Genomic DNA, 18,484 nt, shown 5'->3' with positions numbered 1-18,484 from the left:
TAAATAGAAATCAGGATGATGAAAATTAGATTTATTTGTATAATTAACATCGATGCTGGGCTGCACGGTGGCGCAGTGGTTAGCGCTCTCGCCTCACAGCGAGAAGGCCCCGGTTCAAATCCCGGCTGGGACCTTTCTGTGTGGAGTTTGCATGTTCTCCCCGTGCATGCGTGGGTTTTCACCGGGGACTCCGGCTTCCTCCCACCGTCCAAAAACATGCTTCATAGGTTCATTGGTGACTCTAGATTGCCCCTAGGTGTGAATGTGAGAGTGGATGGGTGTGTGATTGAGGCCCTGAGACAGACTGGCGACGTGTCCAGGTGAACCCCGCCTTCGCCCTTCAGCAGTAGGGATAGGCTCCAGCACCACCGCGACCCCGAAAGGGAAGAAGTGGCCAAGAAGATGAATGAATGAATGAACATCGCTGCTGCTGGAATCTAAAAGAAAAGTGCAGCTCTCACAGGTTTGCTCTGATTAAATCCTTCGTTAAGCTGTTGAGTTTCCTCAGATTTCTCCGTTAATCTGTTGATAGGAGCACGATCCGTCGGAGGGGAATCCCAGAACGGATAGATAAATCCTGTTGTTAAAATTAACTCAAAGTCTACAGAAGACGAGCGCTCCTAAAGGACATTGTAAGGACATTCTGGGGACTTCATGTTTGGGCCGTTTGGGTTGGTTTCTTACTGATGAACTAAAAGGAATTTGAAATGAAATCAGAGCTAATTAATTGATGATAATTGTATTTCTTGATCACCTAAAATCCTTAAATTTGTTTAAAAAAATATAAAGTCTGTTTTAAATGTGATTTTCTGAGTTACAAAAATCTGATAAAATGTTTTAATTGTAAATGAGTGAATGTAGAATTGTTGGGGCATTATGGGTAATGTAGTCAGACGCCTGGTGATACTGTTCTTCAACTGTTTGTGAATGAATTAAATACAGTTTGAGGTCCTACTAACTAACTTTTTAAATAAAAACTTTCTTGTTCTGTACCCAGAGAGCCTCGGTGGAGGTAGACACGTGGCTGCAGGTTGCAGACCGCCGGTTCAGACCTATTCCCCGGAGAGACCAACACTTAAAGGGAAAATGTTTGAACTTGTTCCATCAGACGTCTGCAGACGGGATCAGACGCGCCTGTGAACGTTGAAAGCGTTCTGACTCTACCTTGTATTGTTCTTTTGAAGAAGGCTTTGCAGGCCTCGCAGGACGCCACCCCGTAGTGGTACCCCGAGGCGATGTCGCCGCACACCAGGCACAGCCGCTTGGGGATGGCGTTGAGCATGTACTCGCACTTGATGGGCGAGTCGTCCGCCATGCTGCCGGGGCAGTCCTCGTAGCGGCGCAGACAGGAGCCGCCGCCCCCCAGCATGCCCGGGTTGAACATGGGCGGGGAGTCCAGCGCGTGCGAGCGCCCGATGTAGCCGCCGCTGGCGTCCGAGTTGCCGCTGGGGCTGTGGTGGCTGCCGGTGTCCACCAGAGAGGAGGACGGGCTGGAGGGTTCGGTCTTCACGAAGGAGCCGCAGCTGGAGGTCAGGTGTCGGTCATCAGAGGGCATTCTGGTCAGCAACCTGGGGGCAGAGAGGGTCAAAGGTCAGCGATCCCATCACAGGTTCATCCTCAGAGTTTGATGGCATTAATGCGGCGGGTGATGAACGGCGGCGGCGTCTCCCTCCCAGGCAAAGCGGGAATAACAAGCGTGTCAACAGACATCTCACAAACAACGCCGCCGATTGGTCGGCTGCCAGAAACCGTGAATGGATGAAACTTCAGAAGGCCGTTAATGGATGCAGAGAGGTGTTACGCTCAGCATATGGAGGCCGCGGGTAATGCATGACCCGATCGATAGTCCCGGTTGTTCTGCTGCTGGACGGTGCCGAGTTACAGGGAGGAGGTTCTGACCCGGGAGGACGGACTGATGGGACGACTTGATGTTCCCTGAAACGAGTCGGACCTGCTGGTTCCGTCTGTCCGAGCCGGGTCAAGAATGTCTGAGACTCCCTAAAGCTCGTTAGAACCGCCGGCCCGATTGTCCCGTGTTGTGGTTTGGGACGTCTTCTCCTCTTCAGCCTATTTGCATTTTTATACAGCCGGATTTTACCTGCTGGAGAAAAGAGGAGGAGGATCCAGCAGATCAGATCTATTGATCCCGGCTTCCTTCCTGTCCCACATGAAAAAACAACCCTCCTCCCAGACGCTCCTCATGCATTTTTAATCAGCTGTTAACATCGTGGGAGACGCATCGTTTTCTGCGGTTCCTGAACCGCGGTGGAATCATTTGTACGCTGGGTTTTCTCGCCGTCGGAGAGAGCGGCACGCCAACAGTTAATACATCAGATGGGGGGTGGGGGGTTCCCTGTGGAATAGGACATTGTGGCAAATGTAAAAAGTAGTTCACTCCACACTTAGCACACAGCAGCGCTGGGGAGATGGTTTTTGTTCGGTTTAATGGAAATTTCTAATGGCTCCTTTCAGATCTGTCCAAATGAAATAATGGCGCCAGTCGCCAATTGGCGCAGACAGAAATAGCATCGGTTTTAATGTAAAAACACTGAGTTCCTGATGTTCACACACAGGAGTGTGAGGCTGTGTTTGCTTCACCGTGCAGAAAAGTGGTGCAAACGGAGCAGACGAGCACGCCTCATCAGACAGACGTGAAGGTCACCTGTTCTACGGGGAAACAGACTCGTTTGTGTGGGACTCTTGATTTGGATCTTTGGTTTTCATTATCAAAGCATATCTGTTTAAGAGAGTGAGAAAACGTCAAATTTCACCAGATAATATGAACAATCTAAGTTCAAACTGTGATGATCCAGCATCCTAGGATTTAAACGGATCTCTGACGGATAAATCTTGATCATGAAAAGAGTCTCACCTCAGATTTGTGCGAAAATGTGGTTTTGTGTGTAACAAGCAATTTGTGTGTAGTTCTTAAAGATTTAATTTAGTGTCAAGTTGTTGTAATCTTAAGGTGTGAAGGTGTAAACTGTATTTAGAATTTTTTTATTTTATTTTTTTTGTACTTATGCACCTAAAGTATTGTGTGAGTCACAAATTAGAAATTACACACAAATCCCAAGTTAGTCGCAAGTCACTTAACAAATCCAAATGTTCGCACAAATCAAGAATTATGCACGCCCAAATCGAAAGTTATGTACATATTGAAAGTTTCGCACAAATCAAGAATTACAAGAAAGTCAAGAATTAAACACGCACAACTCGAAAGAAACGTATAAATAAAGAACTACGCACAAATCCAAAGTTACGCACAAATGATGAATTACACTGCAGGCACAACTCGTGTTGAGACCATTTCCTCTCCGTACGTTCTGCTGGTCCCACAGAGGAACCAGCCCCCCGTCTGTCCGTCCACCACGACTGAATCTCTCCACCAGATCTGGTCACCCAGAATTGACCCCAAACCACTAAACCAAAACCACCGTTTCCTCATAAGCAGGAGTATGTTGTTGAGTTTTGTACAGCAGGCGGAGTAAATCACCATGCTGAACACACCGCTCGGCGTGGACGCTAAGAAGGACAGAGGCAAGGAGCCATGCATGAAATTACTTCATTAATCTTTCTATGAGAGGCTGTCCTTGTTTGGGGCGAACTCTATCAGCTCCAAAGTGAGCGCCCCTTCCCCGCCTGACACATAGATTACACTGTTAGTCCGCGGCCGCGCTGTCGGGGAAATGAATGGTCACGCTGGAGGGGGGACGGGGCGGGGGGGCCGCGTGGCGCCCAAGTGTTAAGTAGGAACAATAAGGCGGCGGAAACGGGAAGGTCATCAACACGGAGCTGGAATTCTGAAGCTTTTAACGCTCAAAAGATTCAGTTTGTTTACTCGTACGATCACAGTTTATCCTTTAACACCTGAGACGTCAAAGTAAGAAACTTTTAGCCGTTAGCACGATGAATCCAGCACATTCCAGAGAAAAGCTCCGGAATGTGCTGGATTCATGGTGTTGAGGTGGGAGGACTCGGAGCTCCGGAGGGACGGCTGCCATATTGATTCCATAAATAAACAGAGACTCATCGATCCTAACGTTATTCTGCATTTCAATTACTGCTCAGAAACATAACCTTCAAACGTCTGCATCTCCAGCGCCACTTATTTTTGTGTCAACTACACAACTTTGTATTTGTCGAGTGAACTCCAAGCGGGACTGAAAGCGTCCAGAGGAAGGCGGGAATGTGAGGCCTCACGGAGCGAATGTTCATCTTTAATACTTTGAAGGTATAAAACATTCCAGCCAGCTCCTCTCTTCCTTTTTAGTGGATTTTATTTTGAAAATCTGACTCATTTTCACCCTTTTTGAAGGGTTTTTAGGTTTAATATTTTCATGATATGAGCGTAAAATTAATAACTTTGAATTTTTTGTAGAATTGGAGAAACTCTTTGTAAGAATCAGCTTCCAGAATTGATTTGTCTGACAAAACAGAAAATATTCTCCCTTCAGATTTGAATGAGAAAACTTTATCGATATCTTCAGATTTGAAAAAAATTGACAAATTAAGGATATTTCACAGGTCAAAAGGTCATTTTTCCTTTAGTATAGAGACTTCATAAGTAGAAAAAGTGTTAGTCTGGTGTTTAAGATCCTTTCCCTTCAGATTTAAATGAGAAAACTTTACTGACATCTTCAGATTTGAGCAAAATCTGACAGATGAGAGATATTTCACGGGTCAGGAGGTCACTCTTCTTTTAGGATAGAGACATCAGAGAAAGTGTTCAGTCAGGTTTTTAAATCTGCGTGAGCGCGCACGTGTCCGTGCACCTGCAATCCTGCAGTTTTTAGTTAATTCAGAACTTATTTTTTGTAAAAAGGTTTTACCTTAAAAACACAATTTTAGAAAGAGTTTTAGACAGTAAATATGAACTCGTTTGATTATTTTATGAATTAAAAACATAAAAAAATTAAATAACAGATTACTTTACTCATCGAATATCTGAGTTCATTTAAGCAAATGTTCTAAAAATCAACAACAAACTTTAGAAATGTTCTGTTTCGGGACAAAAACTTGAAATTACAGCACGAATGCTCGTGCACGCACGTGCACACAGGCCAGGGGTCGAGGTGGGTCAACAGCGTCTGCTTCCTCACTGCATTTGAACATAATAGCTTTTAATGAAGTGTCGCTAAATAAATGAGGAACATCTTCAGCTGCAGGAAATGTGATTTAAAATAAAAATATGATTCAAATATTGAAGCAGCTTTTTGAGGAATACCTCATAATAATCCTGAATCTCTTCTTTTTTGTTTCTGATACGATTGATGATTTAAAAATTACATCTTTTTTTTTTGGTTTTCTTCCTCTTGAATTGTTTTGGTTAAACTTTCCCTTTCTGCATTTTCAACCGTTCCGGGAGCTCAGACTCCGTCTCCTCCGTCTCCTCCGTGCAGGTGGAGAGGCTGGACCTGCAGAAAGTGCTTAGCACGTTAAAACTTCCCAATCCCATCTACAGCTTAACATTAAGCGGATCCCTGTGGACGCGCTCCCTCAGATCTGAGGAGAGCCCGCGTGCGTTCAAGCTTTCGGGAGGAAATGCATCTCTGATTTTTGGAGATGCATTTCTTTGTTTCAGGACACAGGTTTCTCTGCAGAGTTGATCAAACTGTGGCGTCCTGACGCGGAGCTGCAGAGTCCACTCCCTGCTGACTTTGGAGCTGCTGATGTAAAAGTTCTGATGGTTTCTGTCAGAACATCCCTAAAACACAGAAGGAAGAGGAACTCACTGGCTGTGGTAGCAGAGAGGGTCCGGGATGCAGAGTTCAGAAACATCCATCAGTCCACATGAGGCATTCCAGATGTTGCAGTAAAACAACAGACAGCTGGAGGAGGAGGTGCAGGAGGAGATCAGTTCCCACGAGTCCACATGTCTTCATGAAACGAGTCTCAGCTGTTCCCGGACGGCGGCTCTCCTCCCAACAAACTCCGGTCCGCACAGGTGCGGCGCGCGGGAGGCTCGGGACAGGTGAGGAGGAGGAACGGAAGCGCAGGTGGATGCAGAGGAGCGACGGCGGGAGCGCGCTCAGCCGGGAGCGTCCGGTGAGGGGATTGAGTCTCCATTGAACAGCAGGGGAGTCTTTAAGAGCGGGTGGGCGGGGCCTGCTGCACATGGGGCGGCTCCCATTGGTGGGTTTTTGGGAAGGCCGTCCTGCCTGCAGCCAATGGGGGGGAGGGATTAACAGGCTGAAATGAACTAATGAGCATCAAGTCCAGAGACCCCCCAGGACAGACGGAGAGCAGCGCGTGCACAGGCTGCATTTACCGCGCTTTACAGGCTCAGAGTCTCCGCTTGGAGCTAAACTCCCGCCTTTAGTCCTTCATCCTCTCCTCCGTGGACCGGGCTTTACGCGCAGCCCCCCCTCCCCATCAGTCGGTGCAGGGGGGGTCCTCCGCCGCGGACAGGAAGGCCTCGTGATGAGGATGACCCCCGCAGGAACGATCCCCGCAGCAGGCCTGTGCGGGTCTGTGCGCGGCGCGCGTAACGCAGAGGAATCCCGCATCCATCCAGCCACTTCATCAACCCACATTCTCCTGATCGATACAAAACCCATCACGCGCTCTTATTGATCACAGGAAGCCCGGGGCAGACCCCCCCATCTTCTACATAAAAAGAAATTGTGAATTCTAACATTTTCTTTTCACGTCACTTCACATCAGAGCGCGCGCCACCAAAGGCCGATCGCTTTAATGAGGGAGCCGCGCGCTCTCAATTACACGGCTGATCAATATTTTGACATTTAATGTATTTTCCTGGAGAGGAAAAGCGGGATATTCCCACTGATCTGATTAAGACGTCCAGACAGGATCGATGCGGGAGATGTGTTTATGTTTTTAATCAGACGAAGGAAAAAAGAAAGAATAATCGGATGTTTGAGTTTTCTGAATGAAGGAGTTCATCCGGCAACTTTCTTCAGTCCGAGATGTCCTGCTCATCAAATGGAGAACAAAAGCAATAATAATAATAATAAATACTTTATCATTAAAGTTCATTGTTTCATCATCTTCAGAGTGAGGAGCTGCAATCTGACAGTTCATCTATTGATCCTGTAATCCCATCATCCCCTCGGCAAGCAATAATCCAGCAGTTACACTTTTATTTAAACAGGCTCTCATAGTTTGAAAACAACGAGATCCCACCACCTCTACTGTGTTTTCTGGAGTATAAGTCGCGTTTTTGGATCGTTTGACGATGAGGTGCGACTTATATGAGACATAAATAAGATCGTATGTTTATTTCCTACTAATTACTGCTAGAGGGCGCTGTAGGTGTGTCTCAGTGTGTCCAAAACAAACGTGGAGGAGGATTAGACCGCTCTAACACCTGCTTCACACCGGATGCAGAAGTGCTGGTGTGTCCGCATGTCCACTCAACCTCCAGTTGACATCCGATACGTATTTTTCTGCGATGGTTGATGGGGGCTTCTGCTCAGCTGTGTTTATTTAGTCCTTTTTTTTTTTCAAAACCACACTCCGTAGTCGGCCCACTACGTTGATCTGTGTTCGTCTGTTTGTTTTTGTGTTTATTTTCATCTCTACAGTCTGTTTAGACACAAAAACATGATCACCTTTGTCAGTTGTGGTGTTTTATTGTGGAAAATTGGTTATATTTTGAAAATCTGGATTTTTCTCGTGTGGCTTAGCATAACTTCCTGCTAGAATTGACGTGGTTTGAACAAACAAACTGACCAGATCATGGTGAGCCCGCCGCGGCGCTCCCCGTCTGAGTAAACCACACTACAGGTTAACAAGGGCGCCGAATGGAGGCGGCCTCCGTTCCGCACAGCGCGACTGCGACCGTGTGAACCCGGCGTAAAGCGGGACAGCAAGTCATCAGACTGGGTCACTGGGTCTGAACTCCCTAATGACTAAAAAACGACGTGAGACTATGACGCGGCCTGGATTTTAAAAGCAATTCCTGCACCATGCTCGCCACTTTTCCTTTGTTTTTTTTAAATGACGTAATTTGAAAATTGAAACAGTTCTGATGAGGAACATGTGGATGGTTCATTAAAAAATTACTTTCGAACATTTTTTCCACAATGATTGTAAAACTGCAATGCATTGTGGTCTATATTTGTAAATGTAACGAGCATCGATGCACGCTGGTTTTTTGCAAAGACTTCTGGGAAATTTCTAGCGCACTGGATTTTGGAACTGTAGATTCGGACAGCAATAGAAAACGGTGAACGCCAGAGAGACAGAAGTACCGCTGAAAGCGCCGTCATTCAGAAGCAGATCCTGCAGTAGATGTTAAAAAAGTCTGAATGATCTCATGAACTTAGACTTGGAGTTATGATCACTGATGCTGTAATCATAACCGGATCTCTCTATGTCACCCGTGTCTTCCATTTAGCCACGAGGTTAAAAACGTAGCAGTAGCTCCTCCCACTCTGGATGGAGCGTCTAGTTTATGGGAACATTTTGGACCAGCGTTGAGCATCGATTATGGTGAGTGTTGACATGGAGGTATGGATGTGAATTGGATGGTGTGAACGCAGCATCACCGGTTCAGAAGAGTCGGGTTTCCCCCCAAAAGTTTGATTTATATCTGTTATTTTTTAGGCTCCTGCCGTCATCTGGTGCTTCTTTCCTTTTGGAAAAGCTTCCATTCTCTGATCGTTGGGATCTAGATGAATTATTATGATGATCTTAGATCTGGAAAAACCAGGTCTGTTCCAGGACTGAGCTGCTGTTAAAATGGGTTCTGGTTTTGCCTGCTGAGCAGATTCTCGCCTGTGATTACACTCTGGATTCTTGACCCCCCCAGACCCTGTGACAAAGCTGGAGTGTCTCTGCAGGATCTTCATGTATCTAACACTAAAATCATTCATGCCCAATAAATTCATCTTTTCTTTGATGCATTAGGATGGATTTGCGTTAGATTATGTGTAGAAATGCTCGTTGTTTCCTTTGGTGGACGCTCTCCCGGCTCCTCTGCTGGGGGAGTGCGGTGAGGGATAATTGCTGCATCCGCGGGGCTCCATCAGACAGCGGGGGGCCTCTGTTGTCCCGCTCTCCTCTCAGGGCTGAGCCGGCAGAGCGGCGAGGACTTAACAAGGCAGTGCAGGACGGCGGCGGACTCACGCTGGGTTAATAAATGCTATTAGCCTCTATCTCTTGCCTCTTAATTTCTCATTTAGCCGCAGAGTTTAAACCCAACGACAAGAGTGATGGTGTTAATCAGGGCTCTGATTGAGGGTGGGAGTGGAGCGCCGCCGTCCCTTCACTCCTGATCCTCCACCATCCGCCTGATTAGGAGCAACAGGAAGTGAGGTTTTTATTAAAACAATGACACCTGACTGTTTGATATCTCCCTCTCAGGCTGCTGTTTTCCTCAGCGTGTTAGCTCCTCTCTGGATCACATTCATCATCTTTCTCTGACACAATGAGAGCAGAGAGTCCAGCGACAATAAACAGCCTCCGCGCTGATTTCACATGTTTAATAAGAACTAAGTCAATGTTTACCCGCTCGCTTCAGCTTTAAATAACTCCGTGACAGCGAGGCGGGAACGCCGCTGGAGTCACCTCTACATCAGAGCCAGGTTGTGTCATTGGCGTCCAACAACAGGATCGATACGTTCATCTCAAGTTCATTCCAATATGGCAGCTGGAACGAAAGGCCGGGTGGAGTCAGCCTTTCGTGACGTCGGTGAGAGAAGGCGGGAACTTTACACGGCCGATGACGGGGAATCAATCGGACTTTATGAGGAGGAGTTCTGGATTTCTGATGAATTAGAAACGTCTCAGACGAGTCGGGACAAACGATTGGATTGCTGTGAATGTCAGACGAGCGGGTTCTCCATATTCTAGAGGTTCATGTTTCCTCTTCTCAACTAGCAATAACCCTCCAACTAGCATTTTTTATTTTTTTTAACTAAATTAATGTATTTTTTTACAATAAATAAACAGATAATGTTTCATATTTTTCACTTTTTGGCCGATTAATTTGCTTATTACAAGTAAAAACAGGTTGTTCCATATTTTCCAGGCTTAAAAACTTTACTTTATGAAAGAAAAAACGACTCATAACCCAGAGCGTCTTACATACATGGATTAAGAGGTCCCTTTTTGAGAGCTACAAAGGTGTCAAAGGCCCAATCCGAATTCTTCCTTCTCCCTTTCCCTACTTGTAGCCTTTCAAATGGAAAGTTATGGTGTTTGAACTCACATGACTCCACTGTGTTCTATGGATGAAGAATGATGATCTATTACAAAAAAATCTATTTAAACAGTTTTCCTAACAGAAACTGTTCAAATGCAATGCATTATGGTCTACATTTGCTAATGTAGTGAGCATCAATGCTAGCTAGATCTTCCCAAAGACTTGTGGGAAGTTTCTAGTGCACTCAGTTTGGAATTGTAGATCCAGACAGACTAGAAAACGGTGAACGCATATATAGTCGACCAAGTAGTGAAGGAATTCGGTCATAGTCTGTATTATACGCGCTAACGTAGCTAACCGGCGACTTCTGATGACATCATCGAGGGGTAGTAATGTCCGGATGTCATGTCTCTCCGTCTGTAAGGGCTACATGTTGTAGGGAGAAGCTGTAGTGATAGAGGAAGAATCCGGATTTGGCCTGATTGTGAATATGCTAATATGGCTAACACGGCTAGCTTGTAGCTGTGTCGGGATATGTTTTTATTTTTTTTAAGTGTCACAAACAGGGATCGTGAACTCCCTCGCATGCATACTTCTAATGGGGTCATACTGCAGAGCGCCACCAAGTTCTAGAGCTACAAGCTGCGTTTCCATTGACTGTTAAATGACACAAACTGGATTTGCAATAATAACTTCCTTCTAACAGTTTAGAGAAACTCGCTTTTAATGAAAAGAAGTTTTTGTGGTTGGAGGAGGTGGTCTTTGAGGTGTTATCGTGGGAGATGGTTGGTGTATATTCAGATAATTATCATTTAAGGGAAAAAGTTTAATTGCAAAATTGTGATTTTTTTTTACTTTTCTAGAATTTCGATAAAGTTTTGTGAAGATCTATAATGGCAGCTAATCTGAACACAGTGAATAGAGTCTAACTGATGGATTCATCTCTGAATCTTTTGAACCATAGTCCAGATAATACGGTCTCCAGTGTTCCCTCGCTGTTCTGTGGTTCACCTCTGCGTCCTGATTGGCTGCAGATCACTAATAATCCGTCTCCTCTGCCTCTCCAGTACAGATAAATCCAAGTCTTCATAAATCTTCAATCATGATCAGATCTTTGCTTTTATTTTATGATCCTTATTTTTCTTTGAAGGTTTGAACTTTCAGAGTTTATACAAGAGAAAAGTGTGAAACCGTTCTGAGAAAAGTGGACAAAGTTTGTAGTGAGGAGTTTTACAGCCTTAAAACGTCTATAATCCCTCATGGATTACATCTATTGCTGGTTGTTTAGGGAGCGAATCCCTGCGATAAACACACAGAACGCTCCACACAGACATGGAAGAAGTAAACAGACCTTTCAACGGTCTATTTTTCATCTGTTTTTAGTGAATTTACAATGTCATCAGTCTCTTTGATTCCAGATTCCACACATTTGTAAAGAATAACCATGAAAGAAATTCAGCAGAACGTCAGACGTTCACGGAGGTTGTTCTGTTGGGGATCTGAGGATCGTCTCAGGAATCAAAAAAATTCAAATTCTTTGTGTTAGTATTAATAGGATTGTTTTATAATTCACAAACCCAAGAAAAACAAACAACGACTTAAACCGTTAAGGAAGCTTTGATGTTTGAAGAGAATTATGGGAAACGAACCAATTGGAACGCTGATAACAAAGTTCCTCAGTTAAAAGTTTGCTAAATACTAGGAGTGCGTATTGGCAAGAGCCTGATCACGATACGATATGTATCCCTTTGTTTTTTAAGAGTATGACCACAGACCGTCCATAGAGAGAACAGGACTGACCCCCCACCCCCACCCCCCTCCCGTTCCAAACAGGAAGTAGCCGTTGGTCCCAGGAAGCCAAAATCCCACAGACTTCTATTGAAAAATAAACTGCTGTCACTCAGTCATTCTGTCTGTCAGAATAGCCGATCTTGCTCTGTGTCTCTTTTTAACATCTTCTTACTAAACCTCATTTTTTTGACTATATATTTTCTTCATCGCTAGTTATTTAAGTTATAAAGTGGCCAATCAGACGTCTCCATAAGAGGATGTTCTACCCGCTGGCCCCACCTCAAACATTCGAAGCGTTTGATTGACAGATTCTTGGACCAAGTACAGCTTACTAACCTCATCTGGTCCCAAAATGGTGAAATCGGGCAAAATCTGCGAAAAATGGCGACTGAAGTGACTTCATTTGGTTGGAATCTCTATTCATGTCAATGGTTGTGACTTAGAAAAAAAACTCTACCTGGATATTAAGATGTCTTTCATTGTAATAAAATGGTCAAATTAATTTTATTGAATGATCACAACATTGTAACTGTAAACTGATACTGGCAGCAGCGCGGCTCAGAGTTCAGTCTGGTACCTATCCCAGGTAAAGTATGTCTGACTGAACATTTAACACAAGCTGGTTCTCATGAGATCTTGTTGTTTTGGTCGGTGTAGAGCTGCTCAGGGAGGATCAGTGTGCTGCCATCTAGTGGTCGGAGGTTTAAGTGGAAAACAAAAGTAAGATGCTGAAGAAGGCTCGTGAATCATTAATTAAAAATCCTCTTGTCAGCATTTTAAATCAAAACAAAAATTTAAAAAAGAAATATTGCGATATATCTTCGAATCGAATGTATTTAGTTCTGTCATGTCTCTTTGTGCAGCTGAGTCTTCTTTAAAAAAGCAAAAAAAACCCTAAAAATGTGTTTCACCAAAATGATTTTTTTCCACAGAAGGATTAAAATGTAGAAACATTATAGCCAAAATTTGAACACAAAGTCAATTAAAAGTACTTAAAATGTTTCAAAAATAATTTCTTCAATTAAAAAAATAAATCTAATAAAGCAGCCGAATTATTTTCTAGAAAGATGGGAGAAAAACAGTTTTTTTCCCGTTTCCTCTTTTCCGTTTTAGCGGTAAATGTGTGTCTGGTTCTCCAGAACCGGATCCCTGGGCTCGGGGATGACTTTCAGCGGGTCTCACCTCTCCCTCCAGCCGGGGTCACCCTGCTGGTATAGCAAGCGCAGCAGTCACATTGCTCCACCATGCGCGCAGATTGCTTACTAGACCCGCCTGGAACCTTTCATATTTCCCCGTCAGCATTTTTCCGGGATAATTTTGGCAGCCTTTAAGGATATCGCTGCCTTAATAGAGGATAAAAATAAACGGCTGCTGGGGGGGGGGGCTATATCGGGCGGCTGTAATCTGGTCTTCTTCTGTGTGTGGAGCTGAACGCCGGGCTGTGGCTGCATTCTCTGAGATTAAACTCCTCCCCAGCTGATTCCAAAATCCTATTTTTAAAACAAGGAGGAGCATTCGGAGCCAAGTTTATAGATTGATTAAAAGACGGCGGTGTGAGTGGCGTTTGTGCACACGCCGGTGGGATTGCGCAGCATCGACTGGAAAAGAAAGTTGTCAAAAACAACTTAACTCAATCTGAAGCAGCACTTTTAAGACCACGGGGGAGCCGGCTAACGCTTTTAGAAACTTAAAAAGTTGGGAAAAATAAGCTTGAGGAAGTTCTTACTACCTGGGAAAGGAGTTTGCTCCTTGAGGCTTTCTGCTGCCGTAAGATGGTAAAAGCTTCTCTCTTCCAGGCCTTGTTGCTTCTCTGTGAGCTCAAATGCTGGGTTTTGGTTGGCGCTCCTCCCGCGAGGCGCAGAGCTTTGCCGAAGTTGGAGGAGGGTTATGTGAAGTTCAGTAGTTTTCAACTTTTAAATAAATGACAAGAATATGGATGGAGGAGTTCTGCAGCGGGAAAGGGGGCGGATGGGGAATATGGAGCTTCACTGAGAACTCTTTCTCTTAATAGACGCCTGTGGGTTTCTGCTTTACAGAATTACAACAAGGAGACAAATATTATGCCGGAGAAAACAGGAGTCGGAGTCTGCAGGCTGAGCGGGACTCCGCTACAGCAGAGCAGGACCTTGTTTGTCATCCTCTCGTTTTCTCCCTCGTTATGCCTTTAATGTTTCCAATTTACTCCCATCACAGCAAAACGCAGCAAGAAGCTATAAATTCTCTTCTAATTCAAAATAATTAGGATTACACGGACCGGTGGTTTTCAATCAGCGAGATGATCTGAGTGATGGATGGAAGGATAACTGGTCACTGCCCAGACATAAATATTGTGTCGTTCTATTAATCTGCTCTAATGAGGTGTCAGAGCTGCCACTCATCCATCAAATACAATTAGGAATAAACACATATGCATGCAGACGGGTAATTAATAATTAGCAAAGCAAAGAAAGCGGATTGGTTTCAGCAGACACATTCACAGAGCAATTTAGAGCAGCTCTCCATCTGACTGAGACAATGACGCATTCAAGGAATTCTAATCAGAAGCTTTCTGTGTTTCTGCGGCGGAGAAACTTCAGGAAGCAAAGTTTGGAGCTTCGGGACACATAAGAAGAAAAGTGTTAAAAAAACACACATTTTAGATGTTTATTCGTAAATATAAATGTGAAAAGAAAGACAAATGAAGGCTTCAATGAGACAGTCAGGAACTCCAGAATTCAGATGACAAATGTTTACAAAATGAAAAAATCAAACAACAGAGGGGTATAAACATGAGTGGATGAATGAAGGGATGGATGGATAAAATATGAGGACAACTGGACTAACGCTGCAGCCACAAACACAACTAGAGCTGGGTAAAAAAATCAATTAATCCATTTGAATCGATTTAAGCTTAATAGATCAATAACCGATTCACAAGGATATAAATCGATTTAGCACATAAAGCCAAAGTCTGCTAGCTTGATGCTAACGTTCAATAGAATTTCTCATAGGAAATTCTCTTTTCAGTTGACCAAAAAGATACATTCTGACTAAATTAACATCTTTCTCTACTCACAGGCAGTAATTTCCCAAACTCTTTTAAGGAAATAATTTTTAAAGTAACTATTTATGGTCTAAAACTTCATTTTTTTCCCTCTTACTGTTGTCTTCTTCTGGAATAAGATGTAATGCTATAGTGGTCAAACTGAAACGTCCTCCAGGAGAAGCAGAACAATGTTTATAATGTTAATGATCTGAACATTTTTGTTAGAACTTCTCCTTTAGAGAATCCATGTAACTCTGGATGATATTAACAATCATTATTTCACTGATACATTTACAGGATGTGAACTGGATCAGATTAATATAAATATATTCAAATTAAATAATAGATTTTTAATGTATTTCTAAACAAATGTGTTTACATTTGTAAACTTAAAATTAAATTAAAGAATTGAAAAAAATCTGAATCGAATCGATTCAGGTTCTTGTGAATCGAATCGTTTCTGGAAACTATAACCGATACCAGCCCTAAATCCAACTGCATCTTCAGTCGGGCAGGAATCTGTTAAAAACATTTAACTGATTAATTTCAAACTTGGAAAAAATAATCCCGATTTATTATGATTAATCCAGATTAATCATGGTTGATCCTGATGACCACGATTAATCACAATAACCATAATTATTCACGATAATCATGAATAATCACGGTTAATCGTGATCAATCATCATTGATCACGATTAATCACATTGTGGATCTGCATCTAAAACCTTTGTGTTCTTCTGAAAAAAAAAAGAAGCAAAAAAAAAACATCCCAAGTGTATTCATTTTGCCTAATTTCCCAGCCTGGGATTAATACAAAAATTCTATTCTATTCTATTAATTTACACAACTGTCAAAATAAAAATGTATTAAATTGACGCTGCAATATTATCTTGAAATTTCATGTTTCTTTAAGTTTCAAAAAGATGTCTTTTGATCAGGTCTTACAGTGATGGTTTGACTTTAGCTTGAAAATATGAAGGAGTTTTGTGAAATGTGTCAGGAATAAACAACTTTTGTAAGTTGAATATAAATACATCATAATTGATTTGTTTCTGATAAACTGATCATGTGCAAGAAAGAAATGAGACTCATTTGAGAACTTGCGCTGGTCTCACTTTTCTTTTTGCTGAGACAATGAAAAGACTAAACTGAGACCTTATTGAGCAACGAGAGACAGAACCATGCATATAGTTCACTGAGACAGAGCTGAGAAAGTAAAGAGAACAAATTGAGACATACTTGAGAACGCTAAAATTCGTCTCATCTTTCTCTTAACTGAGATCTGGAGAAGAGACAGTTGTGAGAGAATTTTGAGATCCCAGACAGTGCTCACTGTGAGACTTATTTCTCAGGAGAAACATTCGAGACGAGTGAGAAAGCCTGTGTTGTCTCAAACGGTTCTCATTCATGTCTAGGAGACGTAAATGAGACAGAAAGGAGATCTCATCCTCAATTTTGCTTTGCTATGGGCATTCAATCGCGCTTATTGTCATATTCTTTAGTTACAGTATTTGCCAACCTCTTCTTATTTGTGACTGTACATTTAGAACGTTTATTTTTAATTAGTGCTGTCGATCAATGAAACAGATTGAATCATGATTAATCACGTTTAATCGTGATTAATCATGATTTGTTAAAAATGATTTAAAAGTATTTGCCAACCTCTTATTATCTCCAAGTGTACATTTAGAACATTTATTTTTATTTAGTACGGTCAATCGATTAAAAAAAATTGAATCAGGATTAATCGCAATTAATTGTGATTATTATTTTTTTTAGCTACAGTATTTTCCAATCAATTATTATCTGCAACTGTACATTTAGACTGTTTATTTTTATTTAGTATGGTTAATCACTTAAAAAAAATAATCACGATTAATCGCGATCGTTATTTTTTTAGTTACAGTATTTGCCAACCACTTATTATCTAAAACTACATTTCAAACATTTTTTTGACTAGTGCGTCAATCGATTAAAAACATTGCTGCTGTAGTCGAGGCTCAGCGATGTGTCGTCGTGTTACCATGACAACACACCAGACCAAGTATCAAATAGTCCACTTATTGTGAAAAAGTGATCCATCAATGCCGTCTCCCCATTGTCACCCCAGCTCAGGTCAACGGGTGTCACTGCTACCGCACGATGCCTAACAGTCAGGTGGTAGCAGTGGGGTGAAAGGGGAGCGGCAGTCAGAAATCCCCCGATCTTCAGACGGTTTGGGGACCGTGGAGACCCTCCTGTCAGTCAGTTATCATGCTGCTGCGGTCCTACTACCGTCTGTCACATGACTGCGACCATGTGACCTCCAAATGTGCCCAGGCGGCCACTGAAAGATGTCAAAGAATCGTCAAGTCGCTGTAAAATTTTAACTCGTTCTCAAAACCACTGGCCTGTCAGGAGTCAGAGCTCTGTCTCCCCCTATGGCCACTGGTGGGAACTGTCTCCAGAGTACTGACTGCACTACATCTCCCAGCAGCCCCAGTGCCTTCTCTCATTTGCTCATCACCAACAGGACTTTTAAGTACCGCACAGAGCCTGACTCAGTGCGGAGTATTGTTTGTATCATCCTGCCTGTTTCATTCTGGACCTGATCTTCTCTGATTACCTGCTGCCTGCCCTGACCCTCACCTGGACTCTGACATCTCTACTCTCCTCTTGGATGACCCCATCCTCAAGATAGACCTCTGCCTGTCTGACCCTGATTTAGCTTGTTGGACTTTCAGCTGCTTCATTCCTGTCTGAACTAATAAACCTGCTGGACGTGGAACCAGCTGTGAAACTGCTGAATTTGCTGAAGAACATTTAGCTGTGTGGTATTTGGGATATGTGACCATAGTCAAATTAATCTAACACCCTTACAGAGAGGATCCGGGTGAAAAATGGTCAAACCTGTAGGAAATATCAAGGTGGTAGATCTCTCAGTGAACCCAGAGAGAGAAAAGGTGTTTTTCTATGGGCGTGCTGCGGGCGACACTTATGTTAGGGTCAGTAAGGGGAAGTATGTGAGACGCAGGTGTGTCCTATGGACTGTGTCAGGATCCCGTTAGTGCTGTTCATGCGAGGATTCTCCCTGCTGCAGCCTGACTGAAATGAGCCAATCGGAGAGCAGTTTCTTCTTGATGAGTTTTCCAAAAACAGGAACAGATTTTAATAGAGGTCAGGGTGCTGACGGCTCAGACTGTACCAATACAGGGAGGTAATAATATGATCAAGATTTGGTTTGTTATTTTTGCAATACTCAAAGAAGCTGGTATAGATTATAAATTTATTTTTGTCAATAATTATACTATTGTCTCAAAAATTAGGAGGCTATTTGTTTTCTGCTCTTCTATAGCTCCGCCCCCTTGGACAAAGACAAATAATTTTTTTACTGACGAGTTTAAACTTTAACACACAACATTTTCTGGAACTTTTCTACTAAACTGGACTCTGAATAAGGTGAACTTCTGTTAAGCAGCACCAACAGGTGAGAGTCCCGCTCCACCTGCCTGCTTCCCCCTCACTCCCTACAGGCGGGATTCTAACTGGACTCATGCAAACATGAAAACCACATG

General features: G+C 43.2%; 1 protein-coding gene across 4 annotated transcripts in view; it reads right to left on the bottom strand.

Moving 5' to 3' along the window:
• The window catches only part of LOC112158341 (steroid hormone receptor ERR2), a 71,401-nt gene that overhangs the window by 30,108 nt on the left and 22,809 nt on the right, over positions 1-18,484 (bottom strand). For 3 of the 4 annotated variants that reach the window (XM_036210578.1, XM_024291642.2, XM_036210579.1), the window contains one exon: positions 1,165-1,568. In XM_036210578.1, coding sequence (XP_036066471.1) covers positions 1,165-1,555 — 391 coding nt within the window. In that variant the 5' untranslated portion in view covers positions 1,556-1,568. Of the gene's footprint in view, positions 1-1,164; positions 1,569-5,735; positions 6,480-18,484 lie in introns of those variants that run through there. The other variant, XM_024291641.2, reaches the window with a different exon arrangement.

Source organism: Oryzias melastigma, linkage group LG24 (genome assembly GCF_002922805.2).
Source record: "Oryzias melastigma strain HK-1 linkage group LG24, ASM292280v2, whole genome shotgun sequence".
Classification (NCBI taxonomy): domain Eukaryota; kingdom Metazoa; phylum Chordata; class Actinopteri; order Beloniformes; family Adrianichthyidae; genus Oryzias; species Oryzias melastigma.
The sequence above is the reverse complement of the archived record's forward strand: the minus strand, read 5'-3'. Positions and strand labels throughout refer to the sequence as shown.